The sequence below is a fragment of the Ipomoea triloba genome, chromosome 8 (assembly GCF_003576645.1).
Source record: "Ipomoea triloba cultivar NCNSP0323 chromosome 8, ASM357664v1".
NCBI classification, from domain to species: Eukaryota; Viridiplantae; Streptophyta; class Magnoliopsida; order Solanales; family Convolvulaceae; genus Ipomoea; species Ipomoea triloba.
The window spans coordinates 14,146,206-14,163,242 of record NC_044923.1 but is presented as its reverse complement, the minus strand read 5'-3'; the positions used below and the strand labels follow the sequence as shown (position 1 = coordinate 14,163,242).

Below are 17,037 nucleotides of genomic sequence, written 5' to 3'. Positions count from 1 at the left end.
TTTATCGAAAATTAAACAAAACTATATAAATACAAAACCTAATAAAACAAAACTAAAATATGCATTTACAGTAATCCATTATAATCGTATTAGCCCAAACAAACAATTCTCATAATTATTGTATGGATCATGGTCCACATAGTTGTGTGGACCATAAATAAAAAATACATTTTAAATATATTAAAAGTACATTATTTTTGTACATAAAGTACATTATTTTAGGGTATATTATTTAAGTACTGAAGGTACAATATTTTATATATAATATGAAATAATGTACCTTCAATACAAAAATAATGTACTTTTAGTATAATAAAAATGTATCTTATATTCATGGTCCACACAACTATGTAAACCATTGTCCACACAATAATTTGCCAACAATTCGGCCAAAAAAAAATCAAGTCCATCACAATACTTTAACCCTAATATCCAACTACATTATGATCTTAATATTTACATATATATATATATATAGGGAAGGGTACATGCAGGTGCGGGTATATCTTCCCGTGCGGTTGTGCGTTACTCACTTTAAACATTAAAACGACGCACCTTAAGCACACAAACTATGCACCTTAAGCTAAAACCTAAAGCACGCAACTAAAGTTTTTAAATGGTGCACCTTCAGCTGAGAATACACTGCACAACTTAAGTACATAAACTACGCACCTTAAGAACACAAATCATGTACCTAATGTTTTAAAATAACGCACCTTTAAGTTTCAACAACTCACGCACCTTAAGCATACATATCACGCACTTTAGAAAAAAATCATGCACCTTAAGCTTTAACACTCACACATCTTAAATATACAAATCACGCACCTTAAGAAGAAAAATTGCACACCTTAAGAAGAAAGTTACGCACCTAAAGCCACCTCACAACCGCACGGGGACTGAATTATATATATATATATATATATATATATATATATATATATATATATATTTATTTATTTATATGACAAATTTTATTGGCCAAATCTAGGAGTTTTATTATATAATATAATTATATAAAGATATTATATTTGCATTGGAAATTGATCATGTAATAATAATGGTTATTTTTCTGATTAAAAAAAAATAAGTTAACCACCAATTAATTCAAAAGATTATTTCATAAGCAATGGATTAAAAATATTTTCACTTTCCTTTTCACATTTTTGCATGCAAGACCTTAAAATTACGTTATTTTAATTGGGCAAAAAAAATTATTTTTCTTTTATTCAACAAATTAAATGATTTTTTTTAATGTATAGATAGATTTTTTTTACTCCATCCATTAAATTATATTTTAATCTCTTTCCAAACTCAAACCAATCAGTGCCTTAGATTTATCCCTAAACTTGTTTTGATCAATTGCATTCTAGTATATCTCATTTTTATTAACTCACAATTTGGTGAGGAATTCTACAGGAGATCCACCAAGGTTGATATCTAACTTAAAAGCATTGCAATCCTCAGAACAAAATAAAATGGTAGACACATCGTTTGGTAGATCTTTTAACTATACTGTTACTTGTAATATTAAATGGGAGACTTCTGTCAATATCTAGTACGTTGATATAGGTAAATTATAGCATAGGCCATGATCCACTTTGCATTCTAGATCTTGGTCTAAAACGACATTCAAATTATATATGTTCCTGCAAACTGCAGTTAACATATTATACACAATCTTGGTCTAAAACGACATTCAAATTATATATGTTCCTGCAAACTGCAGTTAACATATTATGTGTGTATAGTTAACAAAGTGGACGATGATCCATGGTATAACAATTGGTTCATGTTTTGTTTTAATATTTTTAGTGTTAGGTTGATGTGTATTAGTAGATAAGATGATTTACATATATTGTTAGCTATAATATTAAATGATAGACACATGTATAAAGTGAAGTTTAATTTGTTTGGAAAGAAAGAAAGAAAGAAAGTTTGAGAAGCAATAATTGTGAGCAGCATTGGGGGCTGACACTTCCTAATGGCTAAGTTGTTAGATATTCTAGGAAACTATCCTAACTGACTCGATCTCTTGCATGTTCAACAAATTTGGCGCCTCTGATCTGATCTGGTGACATGTGAGATGAGGAGTGATGAACCATGCATCTTTCTTTCATTTTGATCCCTCCCTTTTGCAGCCATTTAAGCCGTAGGGTTCTGATCTGAGGATTAATGCAGTGTTGTTTCCAGGTTAATAATTAGATATCAGCAATCAGCCTTGGTGGATCTCCTCAAGAATTCCCTCACCAAATTTGAAAATGCTGAAGAATCATCTTCCAGCAGCCGAGTAGGAGAATCATATTCCAAAACTTTTCCTGCATGCATCAAACAAAATTCTTAGCCCTTCATATTTATTTACTCAAAAACTTCATTTGTGCTACAGAGTGGAAACCCTGGTACTTCCAAGGGTGGGTAGGACACAGTGACTAATCCCCTTGCTGAATTGTAGTAGGTACTTCTAAGGGTGGGTAGGACAGTTGGTCTGAAGATTTAAAACTGCACTATTCCATACCAAAACCCAGCTGCCTTGGAGATCCAAAGCCAAGGATCAATCATTGGCGTTTGGGTAAGGATTAATGAGTCTCTTCCACTCAACCACTCACCGTGCCACAAATTGAGAGTAACTAGACCTATATATATATATATATATATAAAGCACTTGAGCTACAAACTGAAGAAGCACTACATTTATTTTATCAGTCTGTTTGCCTGATGTTGCTTACTATTGCAGCTTGCTTACCATCATCAAGAACTAGAACCAGATCATTGTCAATGACAGTGGGTATCCGATGTGCAACTGTTATGACTGTGCACCCATCGGTTTCTTCTCTTATTGTTTTCTGAATCACGTTGTCTGTTGCTGTATCCACCGAAGCAGTCGCCTCATCAAGCACCAAAATTCTCTTTTTCTGTAGTAACACCCTAGCCAAACAAACAAGCTGCCTTTGACCTATGCTCCAGTTTTCTCCATCTTCTGCAACTGCACCATTCTCTAAAACTTTCAAAAAATACTTCTTTGAATTGAAACAAACATAATATTGCATCTTCTCCTAATGTTCTACCATGTATACCTGGAGCATCTAGGAGTCTGCAATCCTGCCTTACTATCCCACCAAGATGGCATTTACGCAGAACCTGAAACCAAGTCGAGACAAGACAGCAAACGAAGATCAAGTGGCATGCATATATATTTCATTATACCATGTTCTTTTCATTTGTAATTTTACCTCCCAAATATCATAATCTGAGTGTTGTTGAAGGGGATCAAGGTTGGTCCTCACGGTTCCTTGAAACAAAGTTGGATCTTGTGGGATTATACTCAACCTAGACCTCAGATCTTGCAGACCAATCTTTGAAATATCTATTTCATCAATCTTGATGCATCCCTCTGATGGCTCTACAACCCGGAAGAGAGCTTGAATCAGTGTAGACTTCCCACTTCCTGTTCTTCCAACCACACCAATTTTCTTTCCCTCGGGAAACGTACAGGTGATTCCTTTCAGAACTCTAGGGAGGTCAGGGCTATACTGCACATGCAGATTTTTGATTTGAATTGTTCCCTTCTCCGGCCACTCAGATTCTGGTCTGCTATTTTCAATAATAAGTGGAGCTTCACTGGGTATTTTGGTGTACTGTAATATTCTTTCAACCGAAATCATTTTGTTCTCGACATTGCAAAGGTTCCATATAACCCAAGCTTGAAGAACATTTAGATTTAAGCCATATGTAGCAGCAAGTCCTGCCAAGCCTGCAGCAACCATTATTTATATAAGCCGTTATTGGTGTTACTTGAAATTGTTCCGGTTGCTGATTCACTTCACAGACTTCATTAAGTTTTTATATGCACAAGAATCAAGTTTTGTATATAAGGGGGGTACTTACTGGGGTCAATGGCTGATCTTGGAAGATTCACCAAAATAACAAGAAGAAAGAAAAAGGCAAGGTTGAATAAGAAGTTGATTCGTAGGCAAAGCCATTCCATCGTAGCAGAGTTGAAAAATGCAACATGAGAGTAATCATCAATGAAACTCAAGTTACTTTTCAAGAATCGATCTTCCTGGTTGAAGCAACGAATTGTTGAAACCCCACCGATTGACTCTGAGAAGTGATGGAGTATTGGAGCTTTCAGAATGCAAACCATCCTAGCAAGTTCTCTAGCAGTGGTAATGTAATATGACTGCAATTGCAATTGTTATTGCATCATCATCTTATCCATCCATGCGTTTATAATATACAACTTGTACATTATTGTATTCTGTAATTGTATGATTCTAAGGTGTTTACCTGATACCACATGGAGACCGGAAGTATGATCAGGAAGAGGAAAAACACCTGCCAAGCAGCTTGGGACATGAGTACAATGATGCTCAGTAGTTGTATAAGAGCAAATACTAGTCCTGCCAATCTATACGGTATATCTGTGTCCACGGTGCTTTGGTCTGTAGAGGACTGATAAATAACAATACAATACATAAAAGTTAGAATAAATGCAATCAGAAAAGTTCCAAAATTATGTTAGTTCTGATCTGTATGCATGTATACTAACACGATTGAGAATTCTGCTTGAAGGTGTAGAGTTGAAGAATGACATGGGTGCTCGGAAAACTGATTTAATCATCCCGGTAAAAAGCTGCTGAGAAGTCTCAATGGCAATGGTCGAAAGCAAAATTGCCCTGCCCAAGATAAAGATAGAGCTTCCTCCGGACAACAAGACAAAAATCCCAATCAGTTTCTCTCTGGTAACCCCGTCTTGTTCCGTTCCCCATGCAATCCAGTAATTGCTCGCCATTTGCAACCCCTGGAAGAGAATCTGGCACAACAGGACTGGGGGAACAAGAGCTCCTTTATATGCAGAGGTGACGAAAGTGGAGTACACATTCCATTTAACTCGGCCCGATTCTGTCTCTTCGTGCTGAGTATTTTCTAACAGCTTATCGCTACAGGTGAGTTCCTCGCTTTCTTCTATCATTTCAATTAGGTTGTTTGTAGTGTGACGCTTGTTTAAGAAGCACTGTTTAGAATTATCGACTTGATTCAGAGATTTTTTATGTGCAGCCATGTGTCTAACAAGCTCACCGCTTGAGTCTGCTATCAGATTTTCATACTTTCCTGACTGAACTATCATACCATCTTTCATGACCTATACACAAGAATGCATCAATTTAAAGATAACCTATATCATAGATTATACAGTTAATATTTTGTAGAGGAAACTTACCAAAACAAGATCTGAGGCATCTAAAAATTCCAATTGGTGTGTGACATAAATAACAGTTTTGCTGTGTAAACTCTCCATCAGACATTTCTGCAAAATCATTTGTTGTTAGAAGGGGTATTGTAACACTTGTAAAGTCAAATGAAAACTGAACCATTAAGTACAGCTTACTTGCCTTGAAGATATGAGCACCGGTTTTTGCATCAACTGCACTGAAAGGATCGTCTAGGAGATATATGTCTGCGTCGCTGTAAACTGCCCTTGCCAACTGAATTCTTTGCTTTTGTCCCCCACTTAGGTTAAGTCCTCTTTCTCCTACCACAGTAAGATCCCCATCAGCCCACATCTCAATATCACGTTTTAAAGCACACCGTTCCAAAACATCATGGTAACGACCTTTATCCATTTCCTTCCCAAACAACACATTCTCTCTGATAGTTCCTGTTTGAATCCAGGCACTTTGTGGTACTAGTGCTTTTGAACCATTTGTCTTGATACTCAGTCCACAGACCTTTGGAATCTCTCCCATAATGCTGCAGAGTAAGCTTGATTTGCCTGAACCAACTGAACCGCAGATTGCTACTTTGCATCCTTTTCTGATTTTTATTTTCTCAGTTATCTTAATTGTGGATTTTTTCAGGTAATCACTTTCCCATGCATATTCTCCGGGCTCAATTTCAAGTGCTACTTCAGTTGCGTCGGGACCAAGATAGCCAATCAATTTCTTTTGGTCTTCCTCCCTGATGAAATCTTGAATCCTGTCAACCGAAACCTTTGTTTGAGCAATCATAGAAATCAGCTCGGGGAGATTGTAAATGGGCTCTTGCAAGATACGGAAAGTTGCTATAGCCGAAAGAACTGTGCCTGCTGTTAACGGTGTTTTAAGCACAATACAAACACCAAAAGTCACAACAGAAACTAAAGTTGGCGAAGCCCAAAAGAGGAAAGCCACAGCAGAACATGTATACAAGTACTCCCTTAACCAACACCTCTCGGTTTTTCTTAGGTCAATCAACTTCCCCATGAATGTTGATTCCCACGAATGCAGTTTCAAGACTCTCATATTCTTTAATGTTTCAGAAGTGGCTTTAACTCTCAAGTCTCGAGCTTCCATAATCTTAGTGTGTAGTTTTTCTTGCCTATTGGCAAGCGGCGTATTGCTCACCATCACAATAACTGTTGTGAAAAATGCAGCGATTGAGGGAGCAGCGCCCAAGTTCAAGTACAAAATTACCAAAGCAGAAATGACCTGAATGGGGAGCAACCAGATTCCATGAATGTTCCAGAAGAAGTCTCCAATCCTCTCAACATCCACATTGAGGAAATTAATGACTTTTCCATTGCTCATAGCGCCATGCTTGATCGTTAAAGACTTCTTGTACGTCAATGCCATGAGAGCAGCTCTGATTCTAATGCCTATTCGGTGAGCACCAAAATACCATTGTCTTTGAGACAATGATTCTATGGTTTTTGCGAAGAAGAACACAAATGCCAGAACTAATCCGCTGTGCCAGTTGTTTGAATCATCACATTTTTCTGACAAGAACTTTACGAAGCTTGTGATCAGCAAGAGACATGTATAAGAAGCAATTGTGTTAACTCCTACAACATCAAATAACAGAACCAAGTGTTTTGAGAACAACCAGAAGTCTTAACTTGGAAAAAAAATTAAAAAATGAAGAACTTAAAATTACCTGCAAAGACTGCATTTGCAGCAAGAGGCCACCAAACAGCATGGAGTATGGCACTTGGAAGTGAAGGAGTAGGAGTTTTCTGCACCCTTAGGGCATCTTCCAATAAAGATGAAGAGTGATCAGCCATATCAGATCGAGGAATTAAAGGTATGTGTTTTAGTGTCAGTTTTTCATTACGCCCCTTCAAAAACAAAGGATTAAGCCACGTGAACATAACTTGACTCCAGATCCCAGCACTTGTTAAAGGGTCATCAGGGCCATTGCATTCTTTTTGAAGAAATGGCTGCTGAGCATCATTCTGCTTCGAGGTAGAAAACTTTGGAAACGCATGGAAACACAATACAATTAACAGTGGCAGGGTAACTAAATCAATGATGGTAGTCTTGGGGATAAAGGATGGAGCTCTTATGTAGTCATAAACGGTAAGAAGATGGAGAACGAGCAAAAGTGAATCAAATATCCCTGAAAAGACCCACCAGAGAATAAGCAACAATGGCCACCCGTTATCTCCTCTGAGGTTTTTGTTTAACGAATAGACAGATGATATACTAGCTGCAATCCATGTCAAGGCCGAGATGAAGTAATCATCCACAGAAATGCTTCTATATCTCCAGAATTCATGAACACAAAATCCCAGGTAAGCCATTGCTACGACAAAGTTCAATACAACAGTAATCTTAGCAAATATAGTTGGTTTTTCTTTCTGTCTAAAAACATTATCATCACCACTGCCTTGTCTCTTCTTCTGCCTCAAAACATCCACCAATAACCATACGATTAGCAGCACGAAAAATGCTGCTTTGATTAGCTTCACAGCAATGTCCATCTCTAGCTCTTCAGAGGCCCAAACACATCAAACTTGAAAATCCTTAGTTCCTATTTCCTAACCTACCAAAAACCCAGGACAGAGAAAAAGAAATTCACACACAGATAATAGATATTCATTAAGACATACCATATCACATAAAAACAAAAGATTTAAAAAACCCAAAATCACATATAATATAAGAAAGCATCACGTGAATGAAGAGGAATCAGAGAATATGATATTATTAGAATGCTGTAAAAGTATGGAACTTGTACTAACAATACCCTCAAATTACTCTCTAAGATTCTTTATTTAGAAGACAGACATCCCTATCCTTATGGGAGATACTATATTATATGAAATGTCAGTTTCAATTGGGGCCAGAATCTCAGAAGACTGAGAATTGGTCAAAACTATCCAATAATGTCTTCATGCATGTGTTCATCCTATTCCATGGAAAAATAAAATCAAACAAAATAAAAAGTAGTCGCTAAAAGTATTCAAGTTCTCTCACCTTCAACAATGGCGATACTGCTCTATACACAATGCACCAGTGTTAGCGGGAGGGAAGAGGGAAGAGGGAGAGGAATCAATCGATATGAAAACTGTCATTCTTAACGGAATTGAAAGAGGATAATAGTATAAGAAAGGGTATGGGAATTGTGCAATAACTCCGCATTTATAGAGCGAATATAAAAACCAATGGAACGGAAAGGCCGGTTTTGTGCTTCAAAAACATACACCTTGAAACCCAGTCAGTATTTTTACCTCTTTCAACATACAAAGTTTTCAGTGAATGAAGCGTCGTTTCGCCATGGCATACACGATGGGCTGAGATGAGCTGAGTTGAGGGTATATGTATGTGCGTATACCGATTACCGTGTGGGTGTATGTATATATATATATATAGCCATATAACCATATATAGAGAGAGAGAGAAAGAAGAAGTGGGTTAGACTATTATACACTTAATATTATACAAAAATATATAATCTGTTTAATATGGAAATACTCACTATGCAGCCAAGAATTGAAATTGAGATAAGGGGTAAACAAAAAGTGTTGGGTTTCCATCAGCACTCAGCTAAAGAAAAACGTGGAGAGTGAAAGTTGGCGTGTGGGGGTGTAAAGGCAAACCACTGTATATTTGTGCCATGCTCGTGGCCTATACTGCTATACATTATACACTATACATACATATATATATATATATATATATATATATATATATATATATATATATATATATATATATATATATATATATATATATATATATATATATATATAATCTAAAAACAGTCTCAATCAAGGTTATATCTTTGATTTATGTCCCTCTTTTTGAATGCTAATAAATGTGTACATTTTACTTTAAATGTTGTACACTTCAATGTTATTAGACAAAATTGTCCCTATTACATTCTTGTTATACAAAATTACCCTTACACCGTTATAACACCGTTAATTTTAACTCCATCATTATTACCCTACACCTATATCTATCATATCTTTTTCATATTATTTAATTGTCATTTTATTTAAATTATTAATTTCAATTTAATGGTTGATTAAATTTTAATTAAGTTTCTATGAATGGTAAATCATATATGTGTATAAAATACATATATTATTTGTGTATATATAATTTGAATTATACATTTTAATTATTTTTATTTATTAATATTTTAATATTGGGCATAAGTTTTCGCGCACCGCGCGTACAAAATACTAGTGTATATATGTGTATATATATATATATATATATATATATATATATATAGGGTGATGTTCAAATAAATATCTTCCTCAAGTCAGAATTCGCAAACTTATACATAAATCGCAAACTTATACATAAATGCACGTAATTTTATATTTTAGTGCAATGCACACAATCAACTCCTGGAATAGTTTGTGTGCATCTATGTCGTCACTTGTGTGCATTTATGTTGGTTCATAGGTTTTCACAAGAGGAAGGGTTCTTAATAGAAAATACTACTTGGACCCCCAAATTATACTTCCTCACACAAAAGTTTGATGTTGACACTTTTCTTGGGAACCACAAGATGAAGATAATCTATCATATCTTGTCACGTCAGGAAGTAAAAGTGAGGGAGTAGAAAATGGGAGTTCATGTAGTAGAACTCAGTTCTCAATTGATCAATAATATGTGTGTGAGAGAGAGAGAGATATAACCCCTGTTTAGTAATTACAAAAATGCATCTTGATAGGCATTATTTGGATAACAGACCAAAGTTCGAAATTTGGCAGCGACAGTGTGGGATAATACTCAAAATAGATAGATCCTTTGTGCACATCGACATTTGTCTCTGCTTGCTGAGTCAATGTGTTACCATGATTTACATCCTCCTACATGTTTTGTCAGATCGGGGTGTGGGAGCCGCCCTTCGAGTTGCGAATTCAATCTCTTGGGATCGGAGAAGAAATGCATTTTGATACAAACATTAAATTATGGAGTATTTTTATTTTTATTGTGATATAACTCAACAAAGACTGGACTTTTGATCAGTGCGTATAAAGGGCAATCTCTCAAAAACTTCCAAGGCTGAAACTCAATCATTGATCTCTTATAACAAAAATTTTACCTTTCTGACCAATTGAAGTGACCATAAACATTTTTATTTTCTATCTTGTAATGTGGCCTACCATTATTGTTAGTGCAAGTGTGCAACACTTTATTTTATTTTATTTTATTTTTTTAAGTTATACTACATACTTAAACTTTTTTACTTCTTATATAATGATTAATCAATCAATAATCACATGTTACAAAAGAGTTACTTTTAGGTGAAATTCTTAATCTTTTTTTTAATCTCCCAACTTGTGTGGCAATAGTATTACTTTTGGAATGTTATGAATTTGATCGGGACTATAGTATTTATAATAATAATAATAATATAATAATAATAATAATAATAATAAAATGATAATAGTAATAGTAAGACTAGCAATATAATGGTACTAAGGAGAAGAGGGAATTCATTTCTCTTGTATTCACTTCTGATTAATTGTGCAAAGGAGTTGTGGGTTTATATAGCATCAGGATGTGGAGTAAACAAATAATTTATATAAGAATAGGACAACTATCTAAACTAGCTATGTTGGCTTATCACTTGTTGAAAGAGCTTAGTCATTATAAAAGACTTCTGTTCAACTCCCATCAGCATGAGTCATCTCTATTTTGGAACTTGAGGAGTGATTGCATGATCAGCCTTTAAGCACCTTATTTCTTTTATTCCATAACATGGAAGTATTTTTTTAAAGTTTGTAGTGATTCTAATCAAAGTCTAATGATTAGGATATCACCTATATATATATATATGTTAAAACCGACTTCTGCTATAGGAAGATTATTAATGCTGAGAATTTAAAGCGAAATAAATAATTATATTCTTTTTAGGGTGCGTTTGGTTCGCACACGGGAATCAGAATCGGAATGGGTATCAAATACTTGGTAATGGTAATGGGTTTTGGTGATAGTATTTAACATGTTTGGTAGTTGGGTGGAATGGGAATGATTATTAATAGTTGGGGAAGAAAGGAGGAAGGGAGATGAAACCCTTATTTAATAAGGGTATGAGTTTTGTCATTAATAGGGTATTCCAAACCCATAGTAGCATTCACAAAATCTATCAACCAAACACAAACAATCACTTCCATACCCATTCCTTATGCCTAAACCCACCAACCAAACACACCCTTAGAGTTAATTCTACAAGAGGCCTCTTGTCTTTAGTGGCAATTCCAAATTTAGTCTCAAACTATCATTTTTGTCATTTAACATTCCATATTATTATTTTTTGGACACTTTTAATCATTCTCATGACTTTTCCTATTTTTAGTAAGGCATTTTTGTCTTTTCATATTTTTCTTTTTTTAATTTTTTCGGTTTCAACATGTTTAATTGGTTAATAACCATATTTTGCAACTAGTTTTTAGTAAAATTCTAAACCAATTAAATCGGTTGAAACCAGAAAAATAACAAAAGAAAACTATGAAGAGACAAACATGCCCTTACTAAAATAGGAAAAGTCATGAGAAGGACTAAAGTGTCCACAGAATATGTAAAATAGACTGATTATTTACCAAACAGGGCCAAATTTTCTTTTGAAATGATTCTCTCATTAATTGATTGATTATGTAATTAATTAGCTAATCCTTAATTAGTAGAGATAATCAATCCTTTAATTGAAAAGTACCATTTCAAGTCAGGTTTGTTAGTTTGTCATAGAATCTTTGGTTTGCCTTCACCAAAAAAAAAAAAAAAAAAAAAAAAAAAAAAAAATCTTTGGTTTGCATATAGTCAATCAAGGAGCACCATTTTAAATGAGATAACTAATAGTTGTAGCAAATTATAGATTTATCAAGTTTTGACTTATTTGATTTTTGATTGGTCGACCAACTTTGTATTTTTTTTAAAACAAATTTCTTTATTAATAAAACAAAATCATATAACAGTTGTTATAATCCAATGGGGTAGCTCAAGTGGCAAGTGAGCTCTCTTTGTAGGGAGGAATTTTGGGAGAACCCGGGTTCAATTCACTCATAAGTGACGATTCCCCTTGGGCCAGCTCCTGTGCCTCCCGGACCGGAGCGAACGTGGAGGGCCAGCTCTTGTGCCTCCCGGAGTGAACGTGGAGGGGCCAGCTCTTGTGCCTCCCGGAGCGAACGTGGAGGGGCCAGCTCCTGTGCCTCCCGGAGCGAACGTGGAGGGGCCAGCTCCTGTGCCTCCCGGAGCGAACGTGGAGGGTCCCCAGACGATTCCCCCTGGGGTGCCTCCCAGAGCGAACGTGGAGGGTCCCCGGACGATTCCCCTTCGTTCGCTCCGGGTCCCCGGACGATTCCCCCTGGGGTGCCTCCCGGAGCGAACGTGGAGGGTCCCCGGACGATTCCCCCTGGGTCCCGGAGGGCCAGCTCCTGTGCCTCCCGGAGCGAACGTGGAGGGTCCCCGGACGATTCCCCCTGGGTCCCGGAGGGCCAGCTCCTGTGCCTCCCGGAGCGAACGTGGAGTTCCCCCTGGGTCCCGGACCGTCCGTTTAATTCACTCGAGAGACGGAGAGAAAGAGGGTCCCCCCCTGGGTCCCGGACCGTCCGTTTAATTCACTCATAAGTGACGAGAGACGGAGAGAAAGACCCTGTAAATTTAACGAAAAAAAAAAAGAGAACGCCGTCATTTCGTTAAGTAAAAAAAAACGACATTTGTTTTTATATTATCAAATGAAACTGTAGTTATATCAAAATGTAACTGTAGTTGTGTTGAAAGGAAGCTACAGTGTATATAAAATGAAACTGAATAACAGTTTCACATTATTTGGTGTATATTGTCCAATGAGGCTGTAGTTATATCGAAATGATATTGTAATTGTGTTGAAAGGAAACTGCAGTGTATTATAAAAGAAACTGTAGTTGTGTTGAAATAAAACTGAATAACAGTTTCACATATTTAAGTGTATCATGTCGAATGAAACTGCAATTATATCAAAAAGAAAATGCAGTTCAGTTGAAATGTAATTGTTGTTGTGTTGAAATGTAACTGCAGTGTATATAAACTAAAAGTGAATGGCGCAGAACGGAGGTCGTTTCAGCCGTCTATTTTCATTAATCAAAACGACGTCGTTTTGATGCATAGTTCACAATCCATTGTGGACCGTGGTCCACACTAAATTTTGCGATCACAGGAATGGCAACGAGGGGTGAGAAATAGGGTCCCTTTCCCCGAATTCACCCCCACATCGTTTTTCAGCGGGGATGGGGAATTACCCCCCATCTCTGTCCCCACGGGAATGTTTTGGGGACGGCCCGACGGGGATTCCCCACCTTGATTTTTTTAATGTATACTTCTCAATTTTTAGTACACTATAAAAAAAATATTTTATTTAAATTACTCAATTAATTTATATACTCCTCCGTCCCTAATTAGTTGTCTCATTTTTTTTACAGGCTTTTTAAGACATTAAAGTAAATGTTATGTGTTTTTCAATTATGCCCCTCACTTTTCTCAATTTTTGAAATGAAAAAATAAAGAAAGCAAAAGTAAAAAGGTAAATTGGGAAAAGTAGAATGATGGTGATGTTCAATTTTGAAAAGAGGACTATATCTTGGGACAAACTAAAAAGAAAGCAAGACATGTAAAATGAGATGGAGAGAGTATTTAAATATCCAATTAGGCTAACATCCAAACATCGTAAAATGGAACTAGTAGACAATATACTTAAAACATTAAACAATACTTAGAGATTCAAATTGTTCAAATCTTAAGTTCTTATCCAAAATACCAAATATCCATACATAATAACTTGAAAAAAAAAACTAAAACTTCAAATTAAATGTTAGTACATATAAATATTAGTATATTACATATGATTATACAATATTATATTATATAATATATATATTTCGAGAATTCGAGGTTGGGGTTGGGGTCTGGGCGAGAGGTAAAACCCCAATCGTCGTCTCCATCCCCGCCTCCGTTCTTCGAAAAATGTTCCCATTCCTTCCCCGCTTGGGTGGGGGATCGAATTTTTTCATCAGGGTCGGATTAAATTGACATCTCTATACCACATCAAACAATTATTATACCATAAACCAAGGTCCACCTTGTATTGTGGACTCTAGTTCAAACATTATGTGTCTGCAGTTTTTTGTGCCTTCAATTAATAATGTGTTTATAAATAAATTGAAAACATATGCACATAATATGTTAACAGCAAATTATGTGTCAATAGTTAACGAATTATGTGTCTATAATTAACCTATAATGTACGTTCAATTTATTACAATGACATAATATGTTACCTGTAACACATAATCTGAATGTTATTTTGGACCAAGATTTATAATGTAAGATTGACCTTAACCCATGATATAATTTGTGCATATCATGTGGGGAAAAACTTTTGATCCCGATAGCATGACCCATACAACAAAAATAAAATGCATCGTATTATCTTCAGTTATTGCTCCATAATGTGGTACAAAAAACCATAGTTTTTCTACCTATTGCAAATGATGACAATTCAGGGTAGTTCTTGAATAAAGAAATGACAACTTTTTTCATCTTTGATCTGTTGGCAGATATTTAATTTGATGGTAATTTTTAATTTTATTCCATGGGCATTATGTGTCTTAAATTTATATCACTACGATACATTTTTGGATAATTTATCAAGTATTAAGCATTTAATAATGCAAAGAAACAAAATAATGAATACCTTTATAGTTGATATCCTTAGCAATTAGCCTGTTCAATTCAATAATACTTTCTTTTGGATAATGAGATAGTAGATTTGTAGTAATGGGGATTGGAAAGGGCTATTCCACTGGGAGCTAACAAAATTTTATGATTCAAAGTAGATGTCTGAACGTGGTAACACTCCTATTTTCCTTTTGTGTGATTTATACTTCCACAATTTTAAAGAATGTTTAATTAATTCGGTTGATACTTAATCTTTTATTTTGAGTTTAAAAATGTTGGTGTTACAAGATGGTATCAGAGCCTAAACGATTATATTTTTCATGCCCAAGATTTCGTAACCTAAACTCCGATACCACTTCTGTTGGTTTTATGACTTTTAGGTAGTCAAAGGCAGACCAACACTACATGTTAGAATAGCGAGAATATAGGAAAAATGTTGGAAAAATATAGGGAGAGAATATATGTATTGTATTGCTTAAAATTGCTTGTCCTTTCTTCGTGTATAGAGGGTCTATTTATACATATTTATATATATGAGTTAATGCTATATGAGGTCATCCGAGTATAGTGATTTTGCCACGTTTAGTCCTAAACTTTCAGATTGACCATGTGTGGTCCTTCGACTTTCAAATTGTTACAATCCTTGGTCCAAGTTAACCACCCATGATCCTTCAACTTTTAAAATTTAACCACTTGTGGTCCTCCTAGAAGGACCATGGCTGGTTAAAATTTGATAGTTGAAGGATCGTGCGAAGACAAGTTCCTGTGCGATTAACACACAAAGGACGCACCTTAAGTGTAGAAATGACGTATCTAACCTTAAGCATTAAAATGACGCACGTTAAGAACAACTGAAAAAGTTAAGTTGATCCAGAAAAGGATGAAAGCCACCCAAGATCACCAAAAGTCATATGCTGATCTAGGAAGGAAGCCAATCGAATTCTGCGAAGGGGAAAAGGTAACGTTAAGATTACTGCATATTTGAGGATTCAAGTGACGTGATTGGCTAAGTTAAACTAAAATCTACCATGTGTTGCTGAAAATCTCACCTACAAGGGTAGTAATGAGATTTGGAAAGAAGGGCAAGCTAAGGCCCAGATTCAACAGACCTTACGAGGTGCTGGAAAGGATTGGGAAGGCGGCGTACCGCTTGACCTTGTCAATTGACTTGGACACGTGTGCATGATGTGTTCCACGTGTCGCAGTTAAAGAAGTGTGTGTATGATGTTTTGCATGTGATCCAGCAAGAGGTCGTAAGCTTGGACGAGACTTTATCTTACGAAGAAAGGCCAGTAAAAATCTTGGGTACCAAGACAAGGGAAATGAGTCGAAAAGTCGTAAAGTTGGTGAAGGTGTTGTGGTCGAACCACTAGGTCAAAGGAGCAACCTGGGAGATGGAGGACGAGATGAGGACGCGTTACCCAACCCTGTTCAATTAAGGTAGACAAGTTTAAAGTTTGGGTTATTAGGCCTAATTTTCTTTAAATTGAGTGTGGTTTCTTTTGGCCTTGGATTGGGTAGTTGATGCTTGACACTAGTTAGGTAAAAGTCTTAGAGTGATGTATAGGACTCCTTTCCCGCTTAATCATTCACTTGATATTCCTATCTTGATTTAAATTCGTTGGCATTAAACCCATCCCCGTTTAATTTCAAGCTTCGGGGACAAACCTCCTTTTAAGGGGGTAGGGTGTGACATCCCGTAATAATTTATTCTGATATTTCTTCCTGTAATTATTTTCAAAAGGAAATTATTCTTCTTCTAAAGCTTAAATCCTTCAATTGAGAATAATTCCTAAGAAAAACATATTTTGCCTTAAGCCCAATTCTTATAAGATTGGATATATATATATATATATATATATATATATATATATATATATATATGTATGTATGTATATTTTTCCTTGAGGCATTTTATCCGACTACCTTATAGACTTCAATTAATCTCTTATTGTTGATTAAACCTTATAGCCCAATATAAATTAATGAGTTAATTCCAGCAATGGTCCTTCGACTATGTCGATTTTCCAAAATTAGTCATCGACTTTTAATTTGGACAATTTAGGTCCATTGTCTTTCAAATTCTTTCTAATGTTGGTCCTTT

General features: G+C 35.6%; 1 protein-coding gene across 5 annotated transcripts; it reads right to left on the bottom strand.

The window, feature by feature from the left end:
* Nucleotides 1-1,861: 1,861 nt before the first annotated feature.
* On the bottom strand, nt 1,862-8,690 carry LOC116026799 (putative ABC transporter C family member 15). 5 transcript variants are annotated; one of them, XM_031268195.1, is made up of 11 exons: nt 8,235-8,690; nt 6,913-7,800; nt 5,394-6,820; nt 5,222-5,308; nt 4,550-5,143; nt 4,288-4,452; nt 3,886-4,180; nt 3,231-3,751; nt 3,075-3,138; nt 2,744-2,995; nt 1,862-2,318 (listed from the first exon to the last, which is right to left on the bottom strand). In XM_031268195.1, exons 2-11 carry the CDS (start codon nt 7,736-7,738, stop codon nt 2,209-2,211), a joined length of 4,341 nt encoding a protein of 1,446 aa, XP_031124055.1. In that variant the 5' UTR covers nt 7,739-7,800; nt 8,235-8,690; the 3' UTR covers nt 1,862-2,208. The 5 variants fall into 5 exon arrangements, with proteins under 5 accessions (XP_031124055.1, XP_031124056.1, XP_031124057.1 ...); XM_031268196.1 differs by having other exon boundaries at nt 6,913-7,795; XM_031268197.1 differs by having other exon boundaries at nt 8,489-8,690.
* Between the last annotated feature and the right edge of the window lie 8,347 nt (nt 8,691-17,037).

Bases quoted from the DNA above. Each gene is read 5' to 3' on its own strand.
- LOC116026799 (XM_031268195.1), bottom strand. From the start codon at position 7,738: ATGGACATTGCTGTGAAGCTAATCAAAGCAGCATTTTTCGTGCTGCTA. The intron at 5,309-5,393 runs GCAAGTAAGCTG...ATGATTTTGCAG, and splicing joins CCGGTGCTCATATCTTCAAG to AAATGTCTGATGGAGAGTTT. The intron at 2,996-3,074 runs GTATACATGGTA...TGAAAGTTTTAG, and splicing joins CAGACTCCTAGATGCTCCAG to AGAATGGTGCAGTTGCAGAA.